This window comes from Petromyzon marinus, chromosome 34 (assembly GCF_048934315.1).
Source record: "Petromyzon marinus isolate PM22_M1 ecotype Great Lakes invasive population chromosome 34, UKy_Petmar_22M1.pri1.0, whole genome shotgun sequence".
NCBI lineage: Eukaryota > Metazoa > Chordata > Hyperoartia > Petromyzontiformes > Petromyzontidae > Petromyzon > Petromyzon marinus.
The window spans coordinates 4,662,990-4,688,888 of NC_133700.1; the positions used below are offsets into that span (position 1 = coordinate 4,662,990).

At 57.9% G+C, this 25,899-nt stretch overlaps 1 protein-coding gene across 1 annotated transcript in view; it reads right to left on the bottom strand.

Annotated features, from left to right (window-relative positions):
• Positions 1 to 25,899, bottom strand: part of LOC116948618 (inactive dipeptidyl peptidase 10-like) — a 681,203-nt gene that overhangs the window by 207,118 nt on the left and 448,186 nt on the right. The window contains exons 13-14 of the mRNA XM_032965456.2: positions 21,293 to 21,400; positions 20,549 to 20,637 (exon numbers count right to left, since the gene is read on the bottom strand). Coding sequence (XP_032821347.1) covers positions 20,549 to 20,637; positions 21,293 to 21,400 — 197 coding nt within the window. The remainder of the gene's footprint in view (positions 1 to 20,548; positions 20,638 to 21,292; positions 21,401 to 25,899) is intronic.

A 25,899-nucleotide genomic window follows, 5' to 3' on the forward strand; every position in this document is an offset into this window, starting at 1 on the left:
GGTGAGTGGGTGAGTGAGAGGGTGCGTGGGTGAGTGAGACGGTGAGTGGGTGAGTGAGACGGTGAGTGGGTGAGTGAGACGGTGAGTGGGTGAGTGAGACGGTGAGTGGGTGAGTGAGACGGTGAGTGGGCGAGTGAGACGGTGAGTGGGCGAGTGAGACGGTGAGTGGGTGAGTGAGACGGTGAGTGGGTGAGTGAGAGGGTGAGTAGGTGAGTGAGAGGGTGAGTGGGTGAGTGCGACGGTGAGTGGGTGAGTGAGACGGTGAGTGGGTGAGTGAGACGGTGAGTGGGTGAGTGAGACGGTGAGTGGGTGAGTGAGACGGTGAGTGGGTGAGTGAGACGGTGAGTGGGTGAGTGAGACGGTGAGTGGGTGAGTGAGACGGTGAGTGGGCGAGTGAGAGAGTGAGTGGGTGAGTGAGGCGGTGAGTGAGTGAGTGAGACGGTGAGTGGGTGAGTGAGACAGTGAGTCAGTGAGACGGTGAGTGGGTGAGTGAGACGGTGAGTGGGTGAGTGAGAGGGTGAGTGGGTGAGTGAGACGGTGAGTGGGCGAGTGAGACGGTGAGTGGGTGAGTGAGACGGTGAGTGGGTGAGTGAGACGGTGAGTGGGTGAGTGAGACGGTGAGTGGGTGAGTGAGACGGTGAGTGGGTGAGTGAGACGGTGAGTGGGTGAGTGAGACGGTGAGTAGGTGAGGGAGACGGTGAGTGGGTGAGTGAGAGGGTGAGTGGGCGAGTGAGACGGTGAGTGGGCGAGTGAGACGGTGAGTGGGCGAGTGAGACGGTGAGTGGGTGAGTGAGACGGTGAGTGGCTGAGTGAGAGGGTGAGTAGGTGAGTGAGAGGGTGAGTGGGTGAGTGCGACGGTGAGTGGGTGAGTGAGACGGTGAGTGGGTGAGTGAGACGGTGAGTGGGTGAGTGAGACGGTGAGTGGGTGAGTGAGACGGTGAGTGGGTGAGTGAGACGGTGAGTGAGACGGTGAGTGGGTGAGTGAGACGGTGAGTGGGTGAGTGAGACGGTGAGTGGGTGAGTGAGACGGTGAGTGGGTGAGTGAGACGGTGAGTGGGCGAGTGAGAGGGTGAGTGGGTGAGTGAGACGGTGAGTGAGTGAGTGAGACGGTGAGTGGGTGAGTGAGACGGTGAGTCAGTGAGACGGTGAGTGGGTGAGTGAGACGGTGAGTGAGTGAGTGAGATGGTGAGTGGGTGAGTGAGAGGGTGAGTGGGTGAGTGAGACGGTGAGTGGGTGAGTGAGACGGTGAGTGGGTGAGTGAGACGGTGAGTAGGTGAGGGAGACGGTGAGTGGGTGAGTGAGAGGGTGAGTGGGCGAGTGAGACGGTGAGTGGGCGAGTGAGACGGTGAGTGGGCGAGTGAGACGGTGAGTGGGTGAGTGAGACGGTGAGTGGCTGAGTGAGAGGGTGAGTAGGTGAGTGAGAGGGTGAGTGGGTGAGTGCGACGGTGAGTGGGTGAGTGAGACGGTGAGTGGGTGAGTGAGACGGTGAGTGGGTGAGTGAGACGGTGAGTGGGTGAGTGAGACGGTGAGTGGGTGAGTGAGACGGTGAGTGAGACGGTGAGTGGGTGAGTGAGACGGTGAGTGGGTGAGTGAGACGGTGAGTGGGTGAGTGAGACGGTGAGTGGGTGAGTGAGACGGTGAGTGGGCGAGTGAGAGGGTGAGTGGGTGAGTGAGACGGTGAGTGAGTGAGTGAGACGGTGAGTGGGTGAGTGAGACGGTGAGTCAGTGAGACGGTGAGTGGGTGAGTGAGACGGTGAGTGAGTGAGTGAGATGGTGAGTGGGTGAGTGAGACGGTGAGTGGGTGAGTGAGAAGGTGAGTGGGTGAGTGAGACGGTGAGTGGGCGAGTGAGACGGTGAGTGGGTGAGTGAGACGGTGAGTGGGTGAGTGAGACGGTGAGTGGGCGAGTGAGACGGTGAGTGGGTGAGTGAGAGGGTGAGTGGCTGAGTGAGACGGTGAGTGGGTGAGTGAGAGGGTGAGTGGGTGAGTGAGAGGGTGAGTGGGTGAGTGCGACGGTGAGTGGGTGAGTGAGACGGTGAGTGGGTGAGTGAGACGGTGAGTGGGTGAGTGAGACGGTGAGTGGGTGAGTGAGACGGTGAGTGGGTGAGTGAGATGGTGAGTGGGTGAGTGAGACGGTGAGTGGGTGAGTGAGACGGTGAGTGGGTGAGTGAGACGGTGAGTGGGTGAGTGAGACGGTGAGTGAGTGAGACGGTGAGTGGGTGAGTGAGACGGTGAGTGAGTGAGTGAGTGAGATGGTGAGTGGGTGAGTGAGACGGTGAGTGGGTGAGTGAGAGGGTGAGTGGGTGAGTGAGACAGTGAGTGGGCGAGTGAGACGGTGAGTGGGTGTGTGAGACGGTGAGTGGGTGAGTGAGACGGTGAGTGGGTGAGTGAGATGGTGAGTGGGTGAGTGAGACGGTGAGTGGGTGAGTGAGACGGTGAGTGGGTGAGTGAGACGGTGAGTGGGTGAGTGAGACGGTTAGTGGGCGAGTGAGACGGTGAGTGGGCAAGTGAGACGGTGAGTGGGTGAGTGAGACGAAAAGTGGGTGAGTGAGACGGTGAGTGGGTGAGTGAGAGGGTGAGTGGGTGAGTGAGACGGTGAGTGGGTGAGTGAGACGGTGAGTGGGTGAGTGAGACGGTGAGTAGGTGAGTGAGACGGTGAGTGGGTGAGTGAGAGGGTGAGTGGGTGAGTGAGACGGTGAGTGGGTGAGTGAGACGGTGAGTGAGTGAGTGAGACGGTGAGTGGGTGAGTGAGACGGTGAGTGGGTGAGTGAGACGGTGAGTGGGTGAGTGAGACGGTGAGTGGGTGAGTGAGAGGGTGAGTGGGTGAGTGAGACGGTGAGTGGGTGAGTGAGACGGTGAGTGGGTGAGTGAGACGGTGAGTGGGTGAGTGAGAGGGTGAGTGGGTGAGTGAGACGGTGAGTGGGCGAGTGAGACGGTGAGTGGGCGAGTGAGACGGTGAGTGGGTGAGTGAGACGGTGAGTGGGTGAGTGAGAGGGTTAGTAGGTGAGTGAGAGGGTGAGTGGGTGAGTGCGACGGTGAGTGGGTGAGTGAGAGGGTGAGTGGGTAAGTGAGACGGTGAGTGGGCGAGTGAGACGGTGAGTGGGTGAGTGACACGGTGAGTGGGTGAGTGAGACGGTGAGTGGGCGAGTGAGACGGTGAGTGGGTGAGTGAGACGGTGAGTGGGTGAGTGAGAGGGTGAGTGGGTGAGTGAGAGGGTGAGTGGGTGAGTGAGATGGTGAGTGGGTGAGTGAGATGGTGAGTGGGTGAGTGAGACGGTGAGTGGGTGAGTGAGACGGTGAGTGGGTGAGTGAGACGGTGAGTGAGTGAGACGGTGAGTGGGTGAGTGAGACGGTGAGTGAGTGAGTGAGATGGTGAGTGGGTGAGTGAGACGGTGAGTGGGTGAGTGAGAGGGTGAGTGGGTGAGTGAGACAGTGAGTGGGCGAGTGAGACGGTGAGTGGGTGTGTGAGACGGTGAGTGGGTGAGTGAGACGGTGAGTGGGTGAGTGAGATGGTGAGTGGGTGAGTGAGACGGTGAGTGGGTGAGTGAGACGGTGAGTGGGTGAGTGAGACGGTGAGTGGGTGAGTGAGACGGTGAGTGGGTGAGTGAGATGGTGAGTGGGTGAGTGAGACGGTGAGTGGGTGAGTGAGACGGTGAGTGGGTGAGTGAGACGGTGAGTGGGTGAGTGAGACGGTGAGTGAGTGAGACGGTGAGTGGGTGAGTGAGACGGTGAGTGAGTGAGTGAGATGGTGAGTGGGTGAGTGAGACGGTGAGTGGGTGAGTGAGAGGGTGAGTGGGTGAGTGAGACAGTGAGTGGGCGAGTGAGACGGTGAGTGGGTGTGTGAGACGGTGAGTGGGTGAGTGAGACGGTGAGTGGGTGAGTGAGATGGTGAGTGGGTGAGTGAGACGGTGAGTGGGTGAGTGAGACGGTGAGTGGGTGAGTGAGACGGTGAGTGGGTGAGTGAGACGGTGAGTGGGCGAGTGAGACGGTGAGTGGGCGAGTGAGACGGTGAGTGGGTGAGTGAGACGGTGAGTGGGTGAGTGAGACGGTGAGTGGGTGAGTGAGACGGTGAGTGGGTGAGTGAGACGGTGAGTGGGTGAGTGAGACGGTGAGTAGGTGAGTGAGACGGTGAGTGGGTGAGTGAGAGGGTGAGTGGGTGAGTGAGACGGTGAGTGGGTGAGTGAGACGGTGAGTGGGTGAGTGAGACGGTGAGTGGGTGAGTGAGACGGTGAGTGGGTGAGTGAGACGGTGAGTGGGTGAGTGAGACGGTGAGTGGGTGAGTGAGAGGGTGAGTGGGTGAGTGAGACGGTGAGTGGGTGAGTGAGACGGTGAGTGGGTGAGTGAGACGGTGAGTGGGTGAGTGAGAGGGTGAGTGGGTGAGTGAGACGGTGAGTGGGCGAGTGAGACGGTGAGTGGGCGAGTGAGACGGTGAGTGGGTGAGTGAGACGGTGAGTGGGTGAGTGAGAGGGTGAGTAGGTGAGTGAGAGGGTGAGTGGGTGAGTGCGACGGTGAGTGGGTGAGTGAGAGGGTGAGTGGGTGAGTGAGACGGTGAGTGGGCGAGTGAGACGGTGAGTGGGTGAGTGACACGGTGAGTGGGTGAGTGAGACGGTGAGTGGGCGAGTGAGACGGTGAGTGGGTGAGTGAGACGGTGAGTGGGTGAGTGAGAGGGTGAGTGGGTGAGTGAGAGGGTGAGTGGGTGAGTGAGATGGTGAGTGGGTGAGTGAGATGGTGAGTGGGTGAGTGAGATGGTGAGTGGGTGAGTGAGACGGTGAGTGGGTGAGTGAGACGGTGAGTGAGTGAGACGGTGAGTGGGTGAGTGAGACGGTGAGTGAGTGAGTGAGATGGTGAGTGGGTGAGTGAGACGGTGAGTGGGTGAGTGAGAGGGTGAGTGGGTGAGTGAGACAGTGAGTGGGCGAGTGACACGGTGAGTGGGTGTTTGAGACGGTGAGTGGGTGAGTGAGACGGTGAGTGGGTGAGTGAGATGGTGAGTGGGTGAGTGAGACGGTGAGTGGGTGAGTGAGACGGTGAGTGGGTGAGTGAGACGGTGAGTGGGTGAGTGAGCCGGTGAGTGAGTGAGACGGTGAGTGGGTGAGTGAGACGGTGAGTGAGTGAGTGAGATGGTGAGTGGGTGAGTGAGACGGTGAGTGGGTGAGTGAGAGGGTGAGTGGGTGAGTGAGACAGTGAGTGGGCGAGTGAGACGGTGAGTGGGTGTGTGAGACGGTGAGTGGGTGAGTGAGACGGTGAGTGGGTGAGTGAGATGGTGAGTGGGTGAGTGAGACGGTGAGTGGGTGAGTGAGACGGTGAGTGGGTGAGTGAGACGGTGAGTGGGCGAGTGAGACGGTGAGTGGGCGAGTGAGACGGTGAGTGGGTGAGTGAGACGGTGAGTGGGTGAGTGAGATGGTGAGTGGGTGAGTGAGAGGGTGAGTGGGTGAGTGAGACGGTGAGTGGGTGAGTGAGACGGTGAGTGGGTGAGTGAGACGGTGAGTAGGTGAGTGAGACGGTGAGTGGGTGAGTGAGAGGGTGAGTGGGTGAGTGAAACGGTGAGTGGGTGAGTGAGACGGTGAGTGGGTGAGTGAGACGGTGAGTGGGTGAGTGAGACGGTGAGTGGGTGAGTGAGAGGGTGAGTGGGTGAGTGAGACGGTGAGTGGGTGAGTGAGACGGTGAGTGGGTGAGTGAGACGGTGAGTGGGTGAGTGAGAGGGTGAGTGGGTGAGTGAGACGGTGAGTGGGCGAGTGAGACGGTGAGTGGGCGAGTGAGACGGTGAGTGGGTGAGTGAGACGGTGAGTGGGTGAGTGAGAGGGTGAGTAGGTGAGTGAGAGGGTGAGTGGGTGAGTGCGACGGTGAGTGGGTGAGTGAGAGGGTGAGTGGGTGAGTGAGACGGTGAGTGGGCGAGTGAGACGGTGAGTGGGTGTGTGAGACGGTGAGTGGGTGAGTGAGACGGTGAGTGGGTGAGTGAGATGGTGAGTGGGTGAGTGAGACGGTGAGTGGGTGAGTGAGACGGTGAGTGGGTGAGTGAGACGGTGAGTGGGTGAGTGAGACGGTGAGTGGGTGAGTGAGATGGTGAGTGGGTGAGTGAGACGGTGAGTGGGTGAGTGAGACGGTGAGTGGGTGAGTGAGACGGTGAGTGGGTGAGTGAGACGGTGAGTGAGTGAGACGGTGAGTGGGTGAGTGAGACGGTGAGTGAGTGAGTGAGATGGTGAGTGGGTGAGTGAGACGGTGAGTGGGTGAGTGAGAGGGTGAGTGGGTGAGTGAGACAGTGAGTGGGCGAGTGAGACGGTGAGTGGGTGTGTGAGACGGTGAGTGGGTGAGTGAGACGGTGAGTGGGTGAGTGAGATGGTGAGTGGGTGAGTGAGACGGTGAGTGGGTGAGTGAGACGGTGAGTGGGTGAGTGAGACGGTGAGTGGGTGAGTGAGACGGTGAGTGGGCGAGTGAGACGGTGAGTGGGTGAGTGAGACGGTGAGTGGGTGAGTGAGACGGTGAGTGGGTGAGTGAGACGGTGAGTGGGTGAGTGAGACGGTGAGTGGGTGAGTGAGACGGTGAGTAGGTGAGTGAGACGGTGAGTGGGTGAGTGAGAGGGTGAGTGGGTGAGTGAGACGGTGAGTGGGTGAGTGAGACGGTGAGTGGGTGAGTGAGACGGTGAGTGGGTGAGTGAGACGGTGAGTGGGTGAGTGAGACGGTGAGTGGGTGAGTGAGACGGTGAGTGGGTGAGTGAGAGGGTGAGTGGGTGAGTGAGACGGTGAGTGGGTGAGTGAGACGGTGAGTGGGTGAGTGAGACGGTGAGTGGGTGAGTGAGAGGGTGAGTGGGTGAGTGAGACGGTGAGTGGGCGAGTGAGACGGTGAGTGGGCGAGTGAGACGGTGAGTGGGTGAGTGAGACGGTGAGTGGGTGAGTGAGAGGGTGAGTAGGTGAGTGAGAGGGTGAGTGGGTGAGTGCGACGGTGAGTGGGTGAGTGAGAGGGTGAGTGGGTGAGTGAGACGGTGAGTGGGCGAGTGAGACGGTGAGTGGGTGAGTGACACGGTGAGTGGGTGAGTGAGACGGTGAGTGGGCGAGTGAGACGGTGAGTGGGTGAGTGAGACGGTGAGTGGGTGAGTGAGAGGGTGAGTGGGTGAGTGAGAGGGTGAGTGGGTGAGTGAGATGGTGAGTGGGTGAGTGAGATGGTGAGTGGGTGAGTGAGATGGTGAGTGGGTGAGTGAGACGGTGAGTGGGTGAGTGAGACGGTGAGTGAGTGAGACGGTGAGTGGGTGAGTGAGACGGTGAGTGAGTGAGTGAGATGGTGAGTGGGTGAGTGAGACGGTGAGTGGGTGAGTGAGAGGGTGAGTGGGTGAGTGAGACAGTGAGTGGGCGAGTGAGACGGTGAGTGGGTGTTTGAGACGGTGAGTGGGTGAGTGAGACGGTGAGTGGGTGAGTGAGATGGTGAGTGGGTGAGTGAGACGGTGAGTGGGTGAGTGAGACGGTGAGTGGGTGAGTGAGACGGTGAGTGGGTGAGTGAGCCGGTGAGTGAGTGAGACGGTGAGTGGGTGAGTGAGACGGTGAGTGAGTGAGTGAGATGGTGAGTGGGTGAGTGAGACGGTGAGTGGGTGAGTGAGAGGGTGAGTGGGTGAGTGAGACAGTGAGTGGGCGAGTGAGACGGTGAGTGGGTGTGTGAGACGGTGAGTGGGTGAGTGAGACGGTGAGTGGGTGAGTGAGATGGTGAGTGGGTGAGTGAGACGGTGAGTGGGTGAGTGAGACGGTGAGTGGGTGAGTGAGACGGTGAGTGGGCGAGTGAGACGGTGAGTGGGCGAGTGAGACGGTGAGTGGGTGAGTGAGACGGTGAGTGGGTGAGTGAGATGGTGAGTGGGTGAGTGAGAGGGTGAGTGGGTGAGTGAGACGGTGAGTGGGTGAGTGAGACGGTGAGTGGGTGAGTGAGACGGTGAGTAGGTGAGTGAGACGGTGAGTGGGTGAGTGAGAGGGTGAGTGGGTGAGTGAAACGGTGAGTGGGTGAGTGAGACGGTGAGTGGGTGAGTGAGACGGTGAGTGGGTGAGTGAGACGGTGAGTGGGTGAGTGAGAGGGTGAGTGGGTGAGTGAGACGGTGAGTGGGTGAGTGAGACGGTGAGTGGGTGAGTGAGACGGTGAGTGGGTGAGTGAGAGGGTGAGTGGGTGAGTGAGACGGTGAGTGGGCGAGTGAGACGGTGAGTGGGCGAGTGAGACGGTGAGTGGGTGAGTGAGACGGTGAGTGGGTGAGTGAGAGGGTGAGTAGGTGAGTGAGAGGGTGAGTGGGTGAGTGCGACGGTGAGTGGGTGAGTGAGAGGGTGAGTGGGTGAGTGAGACGGTGAGTGGGCGAGTGAGACGGTGAGTGGGTGAGTGACACGGTGAGTGGGTGAGTGAGACGGTGAGTGGGCGAGTGAGACGGTGAGTGGGTGAGTGAGACGGTGAGTGGGTGAGTGAAAGGGTGAGTGGGTGAGTGAGAGGGTGAGTGGGTGAGTGAGATGGTGAGTGGGTGAGTGAGATGGTGAGTGGGTGAGTGAGACGGTGAGTGGGTGAGTGAGACGGTGAGTGGGTGAGTGAGACGGTGAGTGAGTGAGACGGTGAGTGGGTGAGTGAGACGGTGAGTGAGTGAGTGAGATGGTGAGTGGGTGAGTGAGACGGTGAGTGGGTGAGTGAGAGGGTGAGTGGGTGAGTGAGACAGTGAGTGGGCGAGTGAGACGGTGAGTGGGTGTGTGAGACGGTGAGTGGGTGAGTGAGACGGTGAGTGGGTGAGTGAGATGGTGAGTGGGTGAGTGAGACGGTGAGTGGGTGAGTGAGACGGTGAGTGGGTGAGTGAGACGGTGAGTGGGTGAGTGAGACGGTGAGTGGGCGAGTGAGACGGTGAGTGGGTGAGTGAGACGGTGAGTGGGTGAGTGAGACGGTGAGTGGGTGAGTGAGACGGTGAGTGGGTGAGTGAGATGGTGAGTGGGTGAGTGAGATGGTGAGTGGGTGAGTGAGACGGTGAGTAGGTGAGTGAGACGGTGAGTGGGTGAGTGAGAGGGTGAGTGGGTGAGTGAGACGGTGAGTGGGTGAGTGAGACGGTGAGTGGGTGAGTGAGACGGTGAGTGGGTGAGTGAGACGGTGAGTGGGTGAGTGAGACGGTGAGTGGGTGAGTGAGAGGGTGAGTGGGTGAGTGAGACGGTGAGTGGGTGAGTGAGACGGTGAGTGGGTGAGTGAGAGGGTGAGTGGGTGAGTGAGACGGTCAGTGGGTGAGTGAGACGGTGAGTGGGTGAGTGAGACGGTGAGTGGGTGAGTGAGACGGTGAGTGGGTGAGTGAGACGGTGAGTGGGTGAGTGAGACGGTGAGTGGGTGAGTGAGAGGGTGAGTGGGTGAGTGAGACGGTGAGTGGGCGAGTGAGACGGTAAGTGGGCGAGTGAGACGGTGAGTGGGTGAGTGAGACGGTGAGTGGGTGAGTGAGAGGGTGAGTAGGTGAGTGAGAGGGTGAGTGGGTGAGTGCGACGGTGAGTGGGTGAGTGAGACGGTGAGTGGGTGAGTGAGACGGTGAGTGGGTGAGTGAGACGGTGAGTGGGTGAGTGAGACGGTGAGTGGGTGAGTGAGACGGTGAGTGGGTGAGTGAGACGGTGAGTGGGTGAGTGAGACGGTGAGTGGGTGAGTGAGACGGTGAGTGGGTGAGTGAGACGGTGAGTGGGTGAGTGAGACGGTGAGTGGGTGAGTGAGACGGTGAGTGGGTGAGTGAGACGGTGAGTAGGTGAGTGAGACGGTGAGTGGGTGAGTGAGAGGGTGAGTGGGTGAGTGAAACGGTGAGTGGGTGAGTGAGACGGTGAGTGGGTGAGTGAGACGGTGAGTGGGTGAGTGAGACGGTGAGTGGGTGAGTGAGAGGGTGAGTGGGTGAGTGAGACGGTGAGTGGGTGAGTGAGACGGTGAGTGGGTGAGTGAGACGGTGAGTGGGTGAGTGAGAGGGTGAGTGGGTGAGTGAGACGGTGAGTGGGCGAGTGAGACGGTGAGTGGGCGAGTGAGACGGTGAGTGGGTGAGTGAGACGGTGAGTGGGTGAGTGAGAGGGTGAGTAGGTGAGTGAGAGGGTGAGTGGGTGAGTGCGACGGTGAGTGGGTGAGTGAGAGGGTGAGTGGGTGAGTGAGACGGTGAGTGGGCGAGTGAGACGGTGAGTGGGTGAGTGACACGGTGAGTGGGTGAGTGAGACGGTGAGTGGGCGAGTGAGACGGTGAGTGGGTGAGTGAGACGGTGAGTGGGTGAGTGAGAGGGTGAGTGGGTGAGTGAGAGGGTGAGTGGGTGAGTGAGATGGTGAGTGGGTGAGTGAGATGGTGAGTGGGTGAGTGAGACGGTGAGTGGGTGAGTGAGACGGTGAGTGGGTGAGTGAGACGGTGAGTGAGTGAGACGGTGAGTGGGTGAGTGAGACGGTGAGTGAGTGAGTGAGATGGTGAGTGGGTGAGTGAGACGGTGAGTGGGTGAGTGAGAGGGTGAGTGGGTGAGTGAGACAGTGAGTGGGCGAGTGAGACGGTGAGTGGGTGTGTGAGACGGTGAGTGGGTGAGTGAGACGGTGAGTGGGTGAGTGAGATGGTGAGTGGGTGAGTGAGACGGTGAGTGGGTGAGTGAGACGGTGAGTGGGTGAGTGAGACGGTGAGTGGGTGAGTGAGACGGTGAGTGGGCGAGTGAGACGGTGAGTGGGTGAGTGAGACGGTGAGTGGGTGAGTGAGACGGTGAGTGGGTGAGTGAGACGGTGAGTGGGTGAGTGAGATGGTGAGTGGGTGAGTGAGACGGTGAGTGGGTGAGTGAGACGGTGAGTAGGTGAGTGAGACGGTGAGTGGGTGAGTGAGAGGGTGAGTGGGTGAGTGAGACGGTGAGTGGGTGAGTGAGACGGTGAGTGGGTGAGTGAGACGGTGAGTGGGTGAGTGAGACGGTGAGTGGGTGAGTGAGACGGTGAGTGGGTGAGTGAGAGGGTGAGTGGGTGAGTGAGACGGTGAGTGGGGTGAGTGAGACGGTGAGTGGGTGAGTGAGATGGTGAGTGGGTGAGTGAGACGGTGAGTGGGTGAGTGAGACGGTGAGTAGGTGAGTGAGACGGTGAGTGGGTGAGTGAGAGGGTGAGTGGGTGAGTGAGACGGTGAGTGGGTGAGTGAGACGGTGAGTGGGTGAGTGAGACGGTGAGTGGGTGAGTGAGACGGTGAGTGGGTGAGTGAGACGGTGAGTGGGTGAGTGAGAGGGTGAGTGGGTGAGTGAGACGGTGAGTGGGTGAGTGAGACGGTGAGTGGGTGAGTGAGAGGGTGAGTGGGTGAGTGAGACGGTGAGTGGGTGAGTGAGACGGTGAGTGGGTGAGTGAGACGGTGAGTGGGTGAGTGAGACGGTGAGTGGGTGAGTAAGACGGTGAGTGGGTGAGTGAGAGGGTGAGTGGGTGAGTGAGACGGTGAGTGGGCGAGTGAGACGGTGAGTGGGCGAGTGAGACGGTGAGTGGGTGAGTGAGACGGTGAGTGGGTGAGTGAGAGGGTGAGTAGGTGAGTGAGAGGGTGAGTGGGTGAGTGCGACGGTGAGTGGGTGAGTGAGACGGTGAGTGGGTGAGTGAGACGGTGAGTGGGTGAGTGAGACGGTGAGTGGGTGAGTGAGACGGTGAGTGGGTGAGTGAGACGGTGAGTGGGTGAGTGAGACGGTGAGTGGGTGAGTGAGACGGTGAGTGGGTGAGTGAGACGGTGAGTGGGTGAGTGAGACGGTGAGTGGGTGAGTGAGACGGTGAGTGGGCGAGTGAGAGGGTGAGTGGGTGAGTGAGACGGTGAGTGAGTGATTGAGACGGTGAGTGGGTGAGTTAGACGGTGAGTCAGTGAGACGGTGAGTGGGTGAGTGAGACGGTGAGTGAGTGAGTGAGATGGTGAGTGGGTGAGTGAGACGGTGAGTGGGTGAGTGAGAGGGTGAGTGGGTGAGTGAGACGGTGAGTGGGCGAGTGAGACGGTGAGTGGGTGAGTGAGACGGTGAGTGGGTGAGTGAGACGGTGAGTGGGCGAGTGAGACGGTGATTGGGTGAGTGAGACGGTGAGTGGGTGAGTGAGAGGGTGAGTGGGTGAGTGAGAGGGTGAGTGGGTGAGTGCGACGGTGAGTGGGTGAGTGAGACGGTGAGTGGGTGAGTGAGACGGTGAGTGGGTGAGTGAGACGGTGAGTGGGTGAGTGAGACGGTGAGTGGGTGAGTGAGATGGTGAGTGGGTGAGTGAGACGGTGAGTGGGTGAGTGAGACGGTGAGTGGGTGAGTGAGACGGTGAGTGGGTGAGTGAGACGGTGAGTGAGACGGTGAGTGGGTGAGTGAGACGGTGAGTGAGTGAGTGAGATGGTGAGTGGGTGAGTGAGACGGTGAGTGGGTGAGTGAGAGGGTGAGTGGGTGAGTGAGACAGTGAGTGGGCGAGTGAGACGGTGAGTGGGTGTGTGAGACGGTGAGTGGGTGAGTGAGACGGTGAGTGAGATGGTGAGTGGGTGAGTGAGACGGTGAGTGGGTGAGTGAGACGGTGAGTGGGCGAGTGAGACGGTGAGTGGGCGAGTGAGACGGTGAGTGGGCGAGTGAGACGGTGAGTGGGTGAGTGAGACGGTGAGTGGGTGAGTGAGAGGGTGAGTAGGTGAGTGAGAGGGTGAGTGGGTGAGTGCGACGGTGAGTGGGTGAGTGAGACGGTGAGTGGGTGAGTGAGACGGTGAGTGGGTGAGTGAGACGGTGAGTGGGTGAGTGAGACGGTGAGTGGGTGAGTGAGACGGTGAGTGGGTGAGTGAGACGGTGAGTGGGTGAGTGAGACGGTGAGTGGGTGAGTGAGACGGTGAGTGGGTGAGTGAGACGGTGAGTGGGTGAGTGAGACGGTGAGTGGGCGAGTGAGAGGGTGAGTGGGTGAGTGAGACGGTGAGTGAGTGATTGAGACGGTGAGTGGGTGAGTTAGACGGTGAGTCAGTGAGACGGTGAGTGGGTGAGTGAGACGGTGAGTGAGTGAGTGAGATGGTGAGTGGGTGAGTGAGACGGTGAGTGGGTGAGTGAGAGGGTGAGTGGGTGAGTGAGACGGTGAGTGGGCGAGTGAGACGGTGAGTGGGTGAGTGAGACGGTGAGTGGGTGAGTGAGACGGTGAGTGGGCGAGTGAGACGGTGATTGGGTGAGTGAGACGGTGAGTGGGTGAGTGAGAGGGTGAGTGGGTGAGTGAGAGGGTGAGTGGGTGAGTGCGACGGTGAGTGGGTGAGTGAGACGGTGAGTGGGTGAGTGAGACGGTGAGTGGGTGAGTGAGACGGTGAGTGGGTGAGTGAGACGGTGAGTGGGTGAGTGAGATGGTGAGTGGGTGAGTGAGACGGTGAGTGGGTGAGTGAGACGGTGAGTGGGTGAGTGAGACGGTGAGTGGGTGAGTGAGACGGTGAGTGAGACGGTGAGTGGGTGAGTGAGACGGTGAGTGAGTGAGTGATATGGTGAGTGGGTGAGTGAGACGGTGAGTGGGTGAGTGAGAGGGTGAGTGGGTGAGTGAGACAGTGAGTGGGCGAGTGAGACGGTGAGTGGGTGTGTGAGACGGTGAGTGGGTGAGTGAGACGGTGAGTGAGATGGTGAGTGGGTGAGTGAGACGGTGAGTGGGTGAGTGAGACGGTGAGTGGGTGAGTGAGACGGTGAGTGGGTGAGTGAGACGGTGAGTGGGCGAGTGAGACGGTGAGTGGGCGAGTGAGACGGTGAGTGGGTGAGTGAGACGGTGAGTGGGTGAGTGAGACGGTGAGTGGGTGAGTGAGACGGTGAGTGGGTGAGTGAGACGGTGAGTGGGTGAGTGAGACGGTGAGTGGGTGAGTGAGATGGTGAGTGGGTGAGTGAGACGGTGAGTGGGTGAGTGAGAGGGTGAGTGGGTGAGTGAGACGGTGAGTGGGTGAGTGAGACGGTGAGTGGGTGAGTGAGACGGTGAGTGGGTGAGTAAGACGGTGAGTGGGTGAGTGAGACGGTGAGTGGGTGAGTGAGACGGTGAGTGGGCGAGTGAGACGGTGAGTGGGTGAGTGAGACGGTGAGTGGGTGAGTGAGACGGTGAGTGGGTGAGTGAGAGGGTGAGTGGGTGAGTGCGACGGTGAGTGGGTGAGTGAGACGGTGAGTGGGTGAGTGAGACGGTGAGTGGGTGAGTGAGACGGTGAGTGGGTGAGTGAGACAGTGAGTGGGCGAGTGAGAGGGTGAGTGGGTGAGTGAGACGGTGAGTAGGTGAGTGAGACGGTGAGAGGGTGAGTGAGACGGTGAGTGAGTGAGACGGTGAGTGGGTGAGTGAGACGGTGAGTGGGTGAGTGAGTCGGTGAGCGGGTGAGTGAGACGGTGAGTGGGTGAGTGAGAGGGTGAGTGGATGAGTGAGACGGTGAGTGGGTGAGTGAGACGGTGAGTGGGTGAGTGAGACGGTGAGTGGGTGAGTGAGACGGTGAGTGGGTGAGTGAGACGGTGAGTGGGTGAGTGGGACGGTGAGTGGGCGAGTGAGACGGTGAGTGGGCGAGTGAGACGGTGAGTGGGTGAGTGAGATGGTGAGTGGGTGAGTGAGAGGGTGAGTGGGTGAGTGAGACGGTGAGTGGGTGAGTGAGACGGTGAGTGGGTGAGTGAGACGGTGAGTGGGTGAGTGAGACGGTGAGTGGGTGAGTGAGACGGTGAGTGGGTGAGTGAGACGGTGAGTGGGTGAGTGAGACGGTGAGTGGTTGAGTGAGACGGTGAGTGGGTGAGTGAGAGGGTGAGTGGGTGAGTGAGACGGTGAGTGGGTGAGTGAGACGGTGAGTGGGTGAGTGAGATCTTGAGTGGGTGAGTGAGACGGTGAGTGGGTGAGTGAGACGGTGAGTGGGTGAGTGAGACGGTGAGTGGGTGAGTGAGACAGTGAGTGGGTGAGTGAGACGGTGAGTGGGTGAGTGAGAGGGTGAGTGGGTGAGTGCGACGGTGAGTGGGTGAGTGAGACGGTGAGTGGGTGAGTGAGACGGTGAGTGGGTGAGTGAGACGGTGAGTGGGTGAGTGAGACGGTGAGTGGGTGAGTGAGACGGTGAGTGGGTGAGTGAGACGGTGAATGGGTGAGTGAGACGGTGAGTGGGTGAGTGAGACGGTGAGTGGGTGAGTGAGACGGTGAGTGGGTGAGTGAGAGGGTGAGTGGGTGAGTGAGACGGTGAGTGAGTGAGTGAGACGGTGAGTGGGTGAGTGAGACGGTGAGTGAGTGAGACGGTGAGTGGGTGAGTGAGACGGTGAGTGAGTGAGTGAGATGGTGAGTGGGTGAGTGAGACGGTGAGTGGGTGAGTGAGACGGTGAGTGGGTGAGACGGTGAGTGGGTGAGTGAGACAGTGAGTGGGTGAGTGAGACGGTGAGTGGGTGAGTGAGACGGTGAGTGGGTGAGTGAGAGGGTGAGTAGGTGAGTGAGAGGGTGAGTGGGTGAGTGCGACGGTGAGTGGGTGAGTGAGACGGTGAGTGGGTGAGTGAGACGGTGAGTGGGTGAGTGAGACGGTGAGTGGGTGAGTGAGACGATGAGTGGGTCAGTGAGACGGTGAGTGGGTGAGTGAGACGGTGAGTGGGTGAGTGAGACGGTGAGTGGGTGAGTGAGACGGTGAGTGGGCGAGTGAGAGGGTGAGTGGGTGAGTGAGACGGTGAGTGAGTGAGTGAGACGGTGAGTGGGTGAGTGAGACGGTGAGTCAGTGAGACGGTGAGTGGGTGAGTGAGACGGTGAGTGAGTGAGTGAGATGGTGAGTGGGTGAGTTAGACGGTGAGTGGGTGAGTGAGAGCGTGAGTGGGTGAGTGAGACGGTGAGTGGGCGAGTGAGACGGTGAGTGGGTGAGTGAGACGGTGAGTGGGTGAGTGAGACGGTGAGTGGGTGAGTGAGACGGTGAGTGGGTGAGTGAGACGGTGAGTGGGTGAGTGAGACGGTGAGTGGGTGAGTGAGACGGTGAGTGGGTGAGTGAGAGGGTGAGTGGGTGAGTGAGACGGTGAGTGGGTGAGTGAGACGGTGAGTGGGTGAGTGAGACGGTGAGTGGGTGAGTGAGATGGTGAGTGGGTGAGTGAGACGGTGAGTGGGCGAGTGAGACGGTGAGTGGGTGAGTGAGACGGTGAGTGGGTGAGTAAGAGGGTGAGTAGGTGAGTGAGAGGGTGAGTGGGTGAGTGCGACGGTGAGTGGGTGAGTGAGACGGTGAGTGGGTGAGTGAGACGGTGAGTGAGACGGTGAGTGGGTGAGTGAGACGGTGAGTGGGTGAGTGAGACGGTGAGTGGGTGAGTGAGACGGTGAGTGGGTGAGTGAGACGGTGAGTGGGTGAGTGAGACGGTGAGTGGGCGAGTGAGAGGGTGAGTGGGTGAGTGAGACGGTGAGTGAGTGAGTGAGACGGTGAGTGGGTGAGTGAGACGGTGAGTGAGTGAGACGGTGAGTGGGTGAGTGAGATGGTGAGTGAGTGAGTGAGATGGTGAGTGGGTGAGTGAGACGGTGAGTGGGTGAGTGAGAGGGTGAGTGGGTGAGTGAGACGGTGAGTGGGCGAGTGAGACGGATAGTGGGTGAGTGAGACGGTGAGTGGGTGAGTGAGACGGTGAGTGGGTGAGTGAGACGGTGAGTGGGTGAGTGAGACGGTGAGTGGGTGAGTGAGACGGTGAGTGGGTGAGTGAGACGGTGAGTGGGTGAGTGAGAGGGTGAGTGGGTGAGTGAGACGGTGAGTGGGTGAGTGAGACGGTGAGTGGGTGAGTGAGACGGTGAGTGGGTGAGTGAGACGGTGAGTGGGTGAATGAGACGGTGAGTGGGCGAGTGAGACGGTGAGTGGGCAAGTGAGACGGTGAGTGGGCGAGTGAGACGGTGAGTGGGCGAGTGAGACGGTGAGTGGGCGAGTGAGACGGTGAGTGGGTGAGTGAGACGGTGAGTGTGTGAGTGAGACGGTGAGTGGGTCAGTGAGACGGTGAGTGGGTGAGTGAAACGGTGAGTGGGTGGGTGAGACGGTGAGTGGGTGAGTGAGACGGTGAGTGTTTGAGTGAGACGGTGAGTGGATGAGTGAGAGGGTGAGTGGGTGAGTGAGACGGTGAGTGGGTAAGTGAGACGGTGAGTGGGTGAGTGAGACGGTGAGTGGGTGAGTGAGAGGTTGAGTGGGCGAGTGAGAGGGTGAGTGGGTGAGTGCGACGGTGAGTGGGTGAGTGAGACGGTGAGTGGGTGAGTGAGACGGTGAGTGGGTGAGTGAGACGGTGAGTGGGTGAGTGAGACGGTGAGTGGATGAGTGAGACGGTGAGAGTGAGACGGTGAGTGGGTGAGTGAGACGGTGAGTGGGTGAGTGCGACGGTGAGTGGGTGAGTGAGACGGTGAGTGGGTGAGTGAGACGGTGAGTGGGTGAGTGAGACGGTGAGTGGGTGAGTGAGACGGTGAGTGGGTGAGTCAGACGGTGAGTGTGTGAGTGAGACGGTGAGTGGATGAGTGAGACGGTGAGTGGGTGAGTGAGACGGTGAGTGGGTGAGTGAGACGGTGAGTGGGTGAGTGAGACGGTGAGTGGGTGAGTGAGACGGTGAGTGGGTGAGTGAGAGGGTGAGTGGGTGAGTGAGACGGTGAGTGGGTGAGTGAGACGGTGAGTGGGTGAGTGAGACAGTGAGTGGGTGAGTGAGACGGTGAGTGGGTGAGTGAGACGGTGAGTGGGTGAGTGAAACGGTGAGTGGGTGAGTGAGACGGTGAGTGGGTGAGTGCGACGGTGAGTGGGTGAGTGAGACGGTGAGTGGGTGAGTGAGACGGTGAGTGGGTGAGTGAGACGGTGAGTGGGTGAGTCAGACGGTGAGTGGGTGAGTGAGAGGGTGAGTGGGTGAGTGAGACGGTGAGTGGGTGAGTGAGACGGTGAGTGGGTGAGTGAGACGGTGAGTGGGTGAGTGAGACGGTGAATGGGTGAGTGAGACGGTGAGTGGGCGAGTGAGACGGTGAGTGGGCAAGTGAGACGGTGAGTGGGCGAGTGAGACGGTGAGTGGGCGAGTGAGACGGTGAGTGGGCGAGTGAGACGGTGAGTGGGTGAGTGAGACGGTGAGTGTGTGAGTGAGACGGTGAGTGGGTCAGTGAGACGGTGAGTGGGTGAGTGAAACGGTGAGTGGGTGGGTGAGACGGTGAGTGGGTGAGTGAGACGGTGAGTGTGTGAGTGAGACGGTGAGTGGATGAGTGAGAGGGTGAGTGGGTGAGTGAGACGGTGAGTGGGTAAGTGAGACGGTGAGTGGGTGAGTGAGACGGTGAGTGGGTGAGTGAGACGGTGAGTGGGTGAGTGAGAGGTTGAGTGGGCGAGTGAGAGGGTGAGTGGGTGAGTGCGACGGTGAGTGGGTGAGTGAGACGGTGAGTGGGTGAGTGAGACGGTGAGTGGGTGAGTGAGACGGTGAGTGGATGAGTGAGACGGTGAGTGGGTGAGTGAGACGGTGAGTGGGTGAGTGAGACGGTGAGTGGGTGAGTGCGACGGTGAGTGGGTGAGTGAGACGGTGAGTGGGTGAGTGAGACGGTGAGTGGGTGAGTGAGACGGTGAGTGGGTGAGTGAGACGGTGAGTGGGTGAGTCAGACGGTGAGTGGGTGAGTGAGACGGTGAGTGGATGAGTGAGACGGTGAGTGGGTGAGTGAGACGGTGAGTGGGTGAGTGAGACGGTGAGTGGGTGAGTGAGACGGTGAGTGGGTGAGTGAGACGGTGAGTGGGTGAGTGAGAGGGTGAGTGGGTGAGTGAGACGGTGAGTGGGTGAGTGAGACGGTGAGTGGGTGAGTGAGACGGTGAGTGGGTGAGTGAGACGGTGAGTGGGTGAGTGAGACGGTGAGTGGGTGAGTGAGACGGTGAGTGGGTGAGTGCGACGATGAGTGGGTGAGTGAGACGGTGAGTGGGTGAGTGAGACGGTGAGTGGGTGAGTGAGACGGTGAGTGGGTGAGTGAGACGGTGAGTGGGTGAGTCAGACGGTGAGTGGGTGAGTGAGACGGTGAGTGGATGAGTGAGACGGTGAGTGGGTGAGTGAGACGGTGAGTGGGTGAGTGAGACGGTGAGTGGGTGAGTGAGACGGTGAGTGGGCGAGTGAGACGGTGAGTGAGTGAGTGAGACGGTGAGTGGGTGAGTGAGACGGTGAGTCGGTGAGCGAGAGGGTGAGTGGGCGAGTGAGAGGGTGAGTGGGTGAACAATGTGCATGAGACAAAACAATCAGTCCGTTAGAGTCCTTAACATTGGAAGGAGGAATCAGTGAGTGAAGTTCACGGGAACGGTGAGTGAGTGGGTGAATAAGTGGGTGAGTGAGTGAGTGGTTGAGTGGGTGAATGGGTGAGTGAGTGAGTGGGTGAGTGAGTGAATGCGTGAGTGGGTGAGTGAGTGAGTGAGTGGGCGAGTGATTGAGTGGGTGAGTGAGTCGGTGAGTGAGTGGGTGAGTGAGTGGGTGAGTGAGTGGGTGAATACGTGGGTGAGTGAGTGGGTGAGTGAGTGGGTGAGTGAATGGGTGAATGGATGAGTGAGTGAATGAGTGGGTGAGTGAGTGGGTGAGTGAGTGGGTGAATGGATGAGTGAGTGGGTGAGTGAGGGAGTGAGTGAGTGAGTGGGTGAGTGAGTGGGTGAGTGAGTGAGTGGGTGAATGGGTGAGTGGGTGAGTGAATGGGTGAGTGAGTGAGTGGGTTAGTGAGTGAGTGGGTGAGTGAGTGAATGGGTGAGTGAGTGAGTGAGTGGGTGAGTGAGTGGGTGGGTGAATGGATGAGTGAGTGGGTGAGTGAGTGAGAGAGTGAGTGAGTGGGTGAGTGAGTGGGTGCATGGGTGAGTGGGTGAGTGAGTGGGTGAGTGAGTGGGTTAGTGAGTGAGTGGGTGAGTGAGTGAGTGAGTGAATGGGTGAGTGGGTGAGTGAGTGAGTGGGTGAGTGAGTGAGTGAGTGAATGGATGAGTGAGTGAGTGAGTGGGTGAGTGAGTGAGTGGGTGAGTGAGTGAGTGGATGAATGGGTGAGTGGGTGAGTGAGTGAGTGAATGGATGAGTGAGTGAGTGGGTGAGTGAGTGAGTGGGTGAGTGAGTGGGTTAGTGAGTGAGTGAGTGAGTGGGTGAGTGAGTGAGTGAGTGGGTTAGTGAGTGAGTGGGTGAGTGAGTGAGTGAGTGAATGGATGAGTGAGTGAGTGAGTGGGTGAGTGAGTGAGTGGGTGCGTGAGTGAGTGAGTGGATGAATGGGTGAGTGGGTGAGTGAGTGAGTGAATGGATGAGTGAGTGAGTGAGTGAGTGGGTGAGTGAGTGAGTGAGTGGGTGAGTGAGTGGGTTAGTGAGTGAGTGAGTGGGTGAGTGAGTGAGTGAGTGGGTTAGTGAGTGAGTGGGTGAGTGAGTGAGTGGGTGAGTGAGTGAGTGGGTGAATGGGTGAGTGGGTGAGTGAGTGAGTGGGTGAGTGAGTGGGTTAGTGAGTGAGTGGGTGACTGAGTGAGTGAATGGGTGAGTGAGTGAGTGTGTGAGTGAGTGAGTGGGTGAGTGAGTGAGTGGGTGGGTGAGTGAGTGAGTGAGTGGGTGAGTGAGTGAGTGGGTGAGTGAGTGAGTGAGTGGGTGAGTGAGTGAGTGAGTGAATGGGTGAGTGTGTTGTTTTGACCTGCGGTATGCTGGTTAAACACAGTAAGAATGCTGTTTGTATGTAGCAGGGGCAGTGTGTGTTGTGGCAGGGCAGGGTTGGATACTGACACTCTCTGTAGCTGCTCATCATACGCCACGATCTCCGTGACCTCCCAGTCCCCAGAAGTGAGATAGCGCACGTCCTGACCTCCTCGCTCCTGTGTACCACGGCATCACCAAATCACCACCGAATCACCACATCACCACCAAATCATCACCAGATTACCGCAAAATCGACACTGCAAAACCACGATGATATCACCACCAAATCACGATCAAATCACCACATCACCACCAAACCATCACCAGATCACCGCAAAATCGACACTGCAAAACCACGATGACATCACCACCAAATCACGACCAACTAACCACATCACCTCCAAATCACCACCACATCACCTCCAAATCGCTATCACATCGCGACCAATCATTACTACATCAGGACCAAATGATCACAGTCACATATTTCACCGTAGCATCACCATGCACAATTCAGGCAACTGCGCCATAACCCCCAGCTGTTACCACGACGCGATCTTTACCACGAGGAGTTAAACATCTAAACGCAACCCATCGCAACATCCATGTGAACATGGGCCACAGCCATTGGTGCAGTGTAGTTGGCATGGGCGCGTGATGATGGCGGTCGTCGTGATCTGTGATTGCTGCACGACGGTTGTCCACGTCAGTCGCACGCGGTTGTTGTGGCTGTTGGCGCGGCGGTGTTGGTGGCGGTGGTGGCGGTGGTGGTGGCGGTGGTGGCGGTGGTGGTGGCGGTGGTGGCGGTGGTGGTGGTGGCAGTCGCCGTACCTGCGTGGTGAACATGGCGAGGTGGTAGAAGTCTCCACGGCCGCCCTGCTTCACCGGCAGCGGCAGGAAAAACCGCGTTCCCTCTGCCGAGAAGAGCGGCTTCTCACCCTATGGACAGCACGGACAAAGACAAAGGCCGCCCGCGTAGCTTTAGCGCACTTCTGGGGCAAGTGCGCCTGTTAGCAAGCACCTGTGAAGGCCCACACGGCACACGAGGAGGTGGGTGGCCAACACCACGGCCCGGGCCGCCTTTGGTTCGGGCAGGGAGTTTCATAACATTTGTGTGGCGATCCGTCAAACCTCGGTGGATTACGGGCAGCGTAGCCACCACCATCACCACCACCACCACCCAGCTTGTGTGGCTGACAGAATCGTGCGCCATGAAATATGGAACGCACTGCACGGTCCTGCTGGCTTGTGACATGACAGCTGACGGAGGGTCACGGCTCAAGCAGCCTACAGCAGCCCGGTGCTACAACGGAAATCCCCAACAACAACAACAACAACGATGCCGATCGGCCAATACCTTTTTCCCCAGTTCCCCTGCCCTGGGGCCAAGGTTCTTGGTTACCATTCCCTCCGTCCTTGCACACGTTGCACCTCGCTCAATGTCGTTGTCATCACGCAGGCCCGGAGGAGCACTTTCCTCTCTTACTTCCTCCCTGTCAGGCCCTTCGTCGCCATCGTCAGCCGTTGATATCCACTGCTGGACGAAGGCCTTCCCAACAACATCGCCACTACCTCGCGGTTCCGCCGTGCCCGTGAGCCGTCTTGCACCCGCGCGTGAACTCGTCCCATTGCTCCATCTCCCGAGGTAGTTGTCCTCTCGGGGCGAACGTCATTCCTGTGGCTGGCATGCTGTGAGCAGTCTTGTCCATCAGCCACCATCCCCTCTAGCAATGTTGAATTCCCAAGCCCACTTTACTTTTCTTAACCGTCTGCACAAGATTTTTTTAAATAAATTCAGATGTTTTTATTCTCTCATGCATGTCTTTTTTTTGCTTCTGTCTCTCAACGTAAATTCCAGGCACGCATCTCTCCAGAACTTTTTTTTCTACGCACTCCTAAGTTCTTGTTTAATTTCATCCGCCGTTTGTCACAGGCCCGTCAGCCGCCCGCTGGTAAATACCAAACACTATAAATAACGTGGGACGGCCTCTGGTCATTGTCGTTGCAGTTTGAGACTTCACGTCCTAAAATTACAATTATCTTGATTGGTGCGCTGCATAATTAACCCAGAAACCTGAATTAAAGTCGCAGCTAATGTCACTGGCAAATGACATCTAAATCAGTCGTGGCGTCTCTGCTTCATCAATCCGCACTGGCCGGCGTGGTGAAGTATTGCCTCACAACCTCCCCACCCCCTATGAATAATGACATGAGGTTGCCTTCATCCAGCAGTGCATTGACAAAGAGCTGTTGATTATAATAATATAACAGTCATTAGAGACTAGGCTGAGATCATTAACCCACTACATAGGACAAGCTGATTTAATTAATTATGGGTGGCCCATCATATTTAGAAGCTAGCATCTCGGGAAGTGCCAACTCCGTGATCAGAATCAGCCACCGTGAGGCCCTTGAATCAACTTGCAGGGTCATCGTCGTTGTCGTAGTTGTCCACACAGACCACTATCTAAATATTCACAACTTCAAATTACTCCATCATGGGCATGAAATGTTACCAACATGGTAGAAATAATACACGAAATGCAGGTGCAGCACCAGTGCACGGTAACGTCTCGTTGTACTGAAGACGAAATTGCCACCGCATTTTTTGTAAATTTACTTTAGGAATCGCGGGGAACGCCGGCACAGTGGAGTGAGTTGTTGAGACTCGCACTCCAGAGGTCGCTAAATGCGATCCCACCTCAGGGCGCTGCAGTCGAAACCACGGCGCAGGATCATGACCAACCAGCCATCGCTTCTGTCCACCCGGCGGCGCAAATGGGTCAACGCCGCAAGTTCAGTCGATTGGCAGGTCGCGTGTGGCGGGGCAAAGTGTGGGTATACTCCCACCCCTCACAAGACGTCTGGTCAGTCAGAATCAGAGTGACTTTACCGAAAGAACCAAAGAGTATGGATCCTTGCAGTCACGAAAACTTCAAAATCTAGAACAGAATCAGAGTCTTTGTTATGACTGGAGGAATCCGATGAGCAATGAAGCTCTTTTTTTCGTCGATGTCCGGCAGGCCGAAGAAGCCTTTTAGAAGGGCCTCTCTGGAGCTGGCTCGAGTTGGAGGCCCTTCCACCAGCAGTGGCGTGAACATTAAAGCGCACCTGAAACCTTGGCACGTGTTGCCGCAAGATGATGGATGTGCTGCTCTTGTCACGTGTGTACAGCGAGGTGCAACGTTCTGCCGATGTCTTTTTTTTTTATTTAAATCGTGTGATCTCACGATGTTTCGCGAAAGGGGTTAACGGATTCAGACCTGGGGAGAAGTGACGGGGGTTCAAGGTTGCATGACTCTGAAGACAGCCCGTATTTTCATTCATAGAGACGAATCAAAAACATATTTAAGGTTAAAAAGAAAACAACAAATTGAATAATCTAAATTGAAAATATGCCGACTAATTAATTACCCATGAGGGCGAGGTGTGAGAAATATATTGTGAAATGAATCGTTCAAATTGGAAATGCGTAGATGCGTGTGTGCGTGTATGTGTGAATTGATGTATGTGGGGAGCGGTAGTATAGCGGTTAGCGCACTGCGCTATGAACCTGGCGATCCAGGTTCGATTTCCGCTCATGGCCAACACCAGTGACGATTATCTGAACCGGACCTGGGACTCCCCTAGGCCGACTCAGCCTCAAATGAGTACCTGGTGCGATGTGTAAACATAGTCACTAGGGAGACAAAGGCAGCCGGGCGTGGTGTTGGCCACCCACCCCCTCGTGTACCGTGCCGGCCTTCATTGGTGCTCGCTAACAGCACTTGCCCCAACAGTATGTTAAGGCTACACGGGGGATCTTTGTCTTTGTATGTATGCATGCGTGGGGAGCGGTGGCGCAGGGGTTAGCGTGATGCGTTAAACACCCGGATATCCGAGTTTGATTCCCGCTCACGGCCAACACCAGTGACGATTATCTGAACAAGTCATGGGCCTCTTCAGCCAATTGAGTACTTGGTGCGGTGTGTAAACATCGTCACTAGGCAAATATAGGCGAGCGGGCGTGGTGCTGGCCACACACCCCCTCGCGTGCCATTCCGGCCTTCATAGCTGTTATCCACTAACAGCATTTGCTCCAACAGTCTGTTAAGGCTACACAGAGGATATTTGTGTATGCACACAAATATCAGCACTGGGGAGACAAAGGTGGCCGGGCGTGTTTCTGGCCACACCACAGATAAGAGTTAATAGGTTTCCTGAATTGAGCATGCGCGCGCGTGAGCGTGTGCCACCGTGCGTGAGCTCCGCCACACGCGACCACACACACACGTGACCACACACACACACGCGAATACACACACACACGTGGCCACACATACGCGACCACACACACACGCGGCCGCGCACGCACGCGCGCGCGCTCACCTCTGTGACGTCCGCCACATCATTATCTCCACACCCAACGGCGCGAGCCGGCGAAAATATTAATATAGCAAAGTGTGCACATTAAAAAGTGTTACAAAATCCCACCACCCCCCTCCCCGTGCCCACCCCAAACCGCCCATCCCCCAACCCACACCGGCATCAAAGGCCAGAAGTGGTGATTAATGCTAGGGACTCTCACAGGTGAATAAGAGCAATGATTGGGTGGGGGAGATGGGGGGGGGTATAGCTATATAGGCATGCAAGAAAGGTCGCAAGAGTGTTTCATCTTTAATTCATCCAATTAGGTGACCGGGAAGCTCAGAGGGCCCGTGACGGGTGAACGTCGGGCAGCACTGAACCGGAGGTTTTAAGAAACTCGCATCCGGGAAGCTGCAACGGCCGCGCCCGGAGATCGAATCGAACCGGCGAGTCCTCTGGGTCGCAGGTCCGGTGCGCTGCGGCAGCGTCCCTTCTGCCCCGCGCGGCTCTGAACGTGAACGGGATGATTGGCACGGGAGGAAGCACGCGTCCCGTGGTACGAACGAGCGCTGACTTGCGCTGGGAAGAGGCCGAGGCCGAGGCCCTCGGCGTCACCTTCCCGGGCTCTTTCCACACGACCCGAGTAGCGGGGCTGCCACCGTCACGTGACACCGGCTATGGCAGCGCTCGATTCAACAATGTGACGAGCACGCGACGGAGATATTCCCCTGGTTCCAATCGTCGCATTTCCGCATCCAACACCGATGGGCAGCCCTTGCCGGCAGCGCGCTTGCGTGACGGGACAGCCCTACACTGCTAACATTCTGACGAGAAACTTCAACAACGTCCATTTCAAAACTCAAGTCCAGCTCCCCGTCCTGGGATCGCGTTGGCTAAAAGAGTGCAACAACACGGGGGTCCAGAATAAACACCTCCTCGTCCGAGACCCAAAAAATCATCGCACCTCCTGGGTTTGACAATCCTCCTCCCCGAAGGCACCAGTGATGGAACCACGAACCGCATCAGAACATCACTAGGCCTGTGCATGAATGGTTAGTTAAAGTGAGCCACAGTGATGCGGCCGTGGCCAT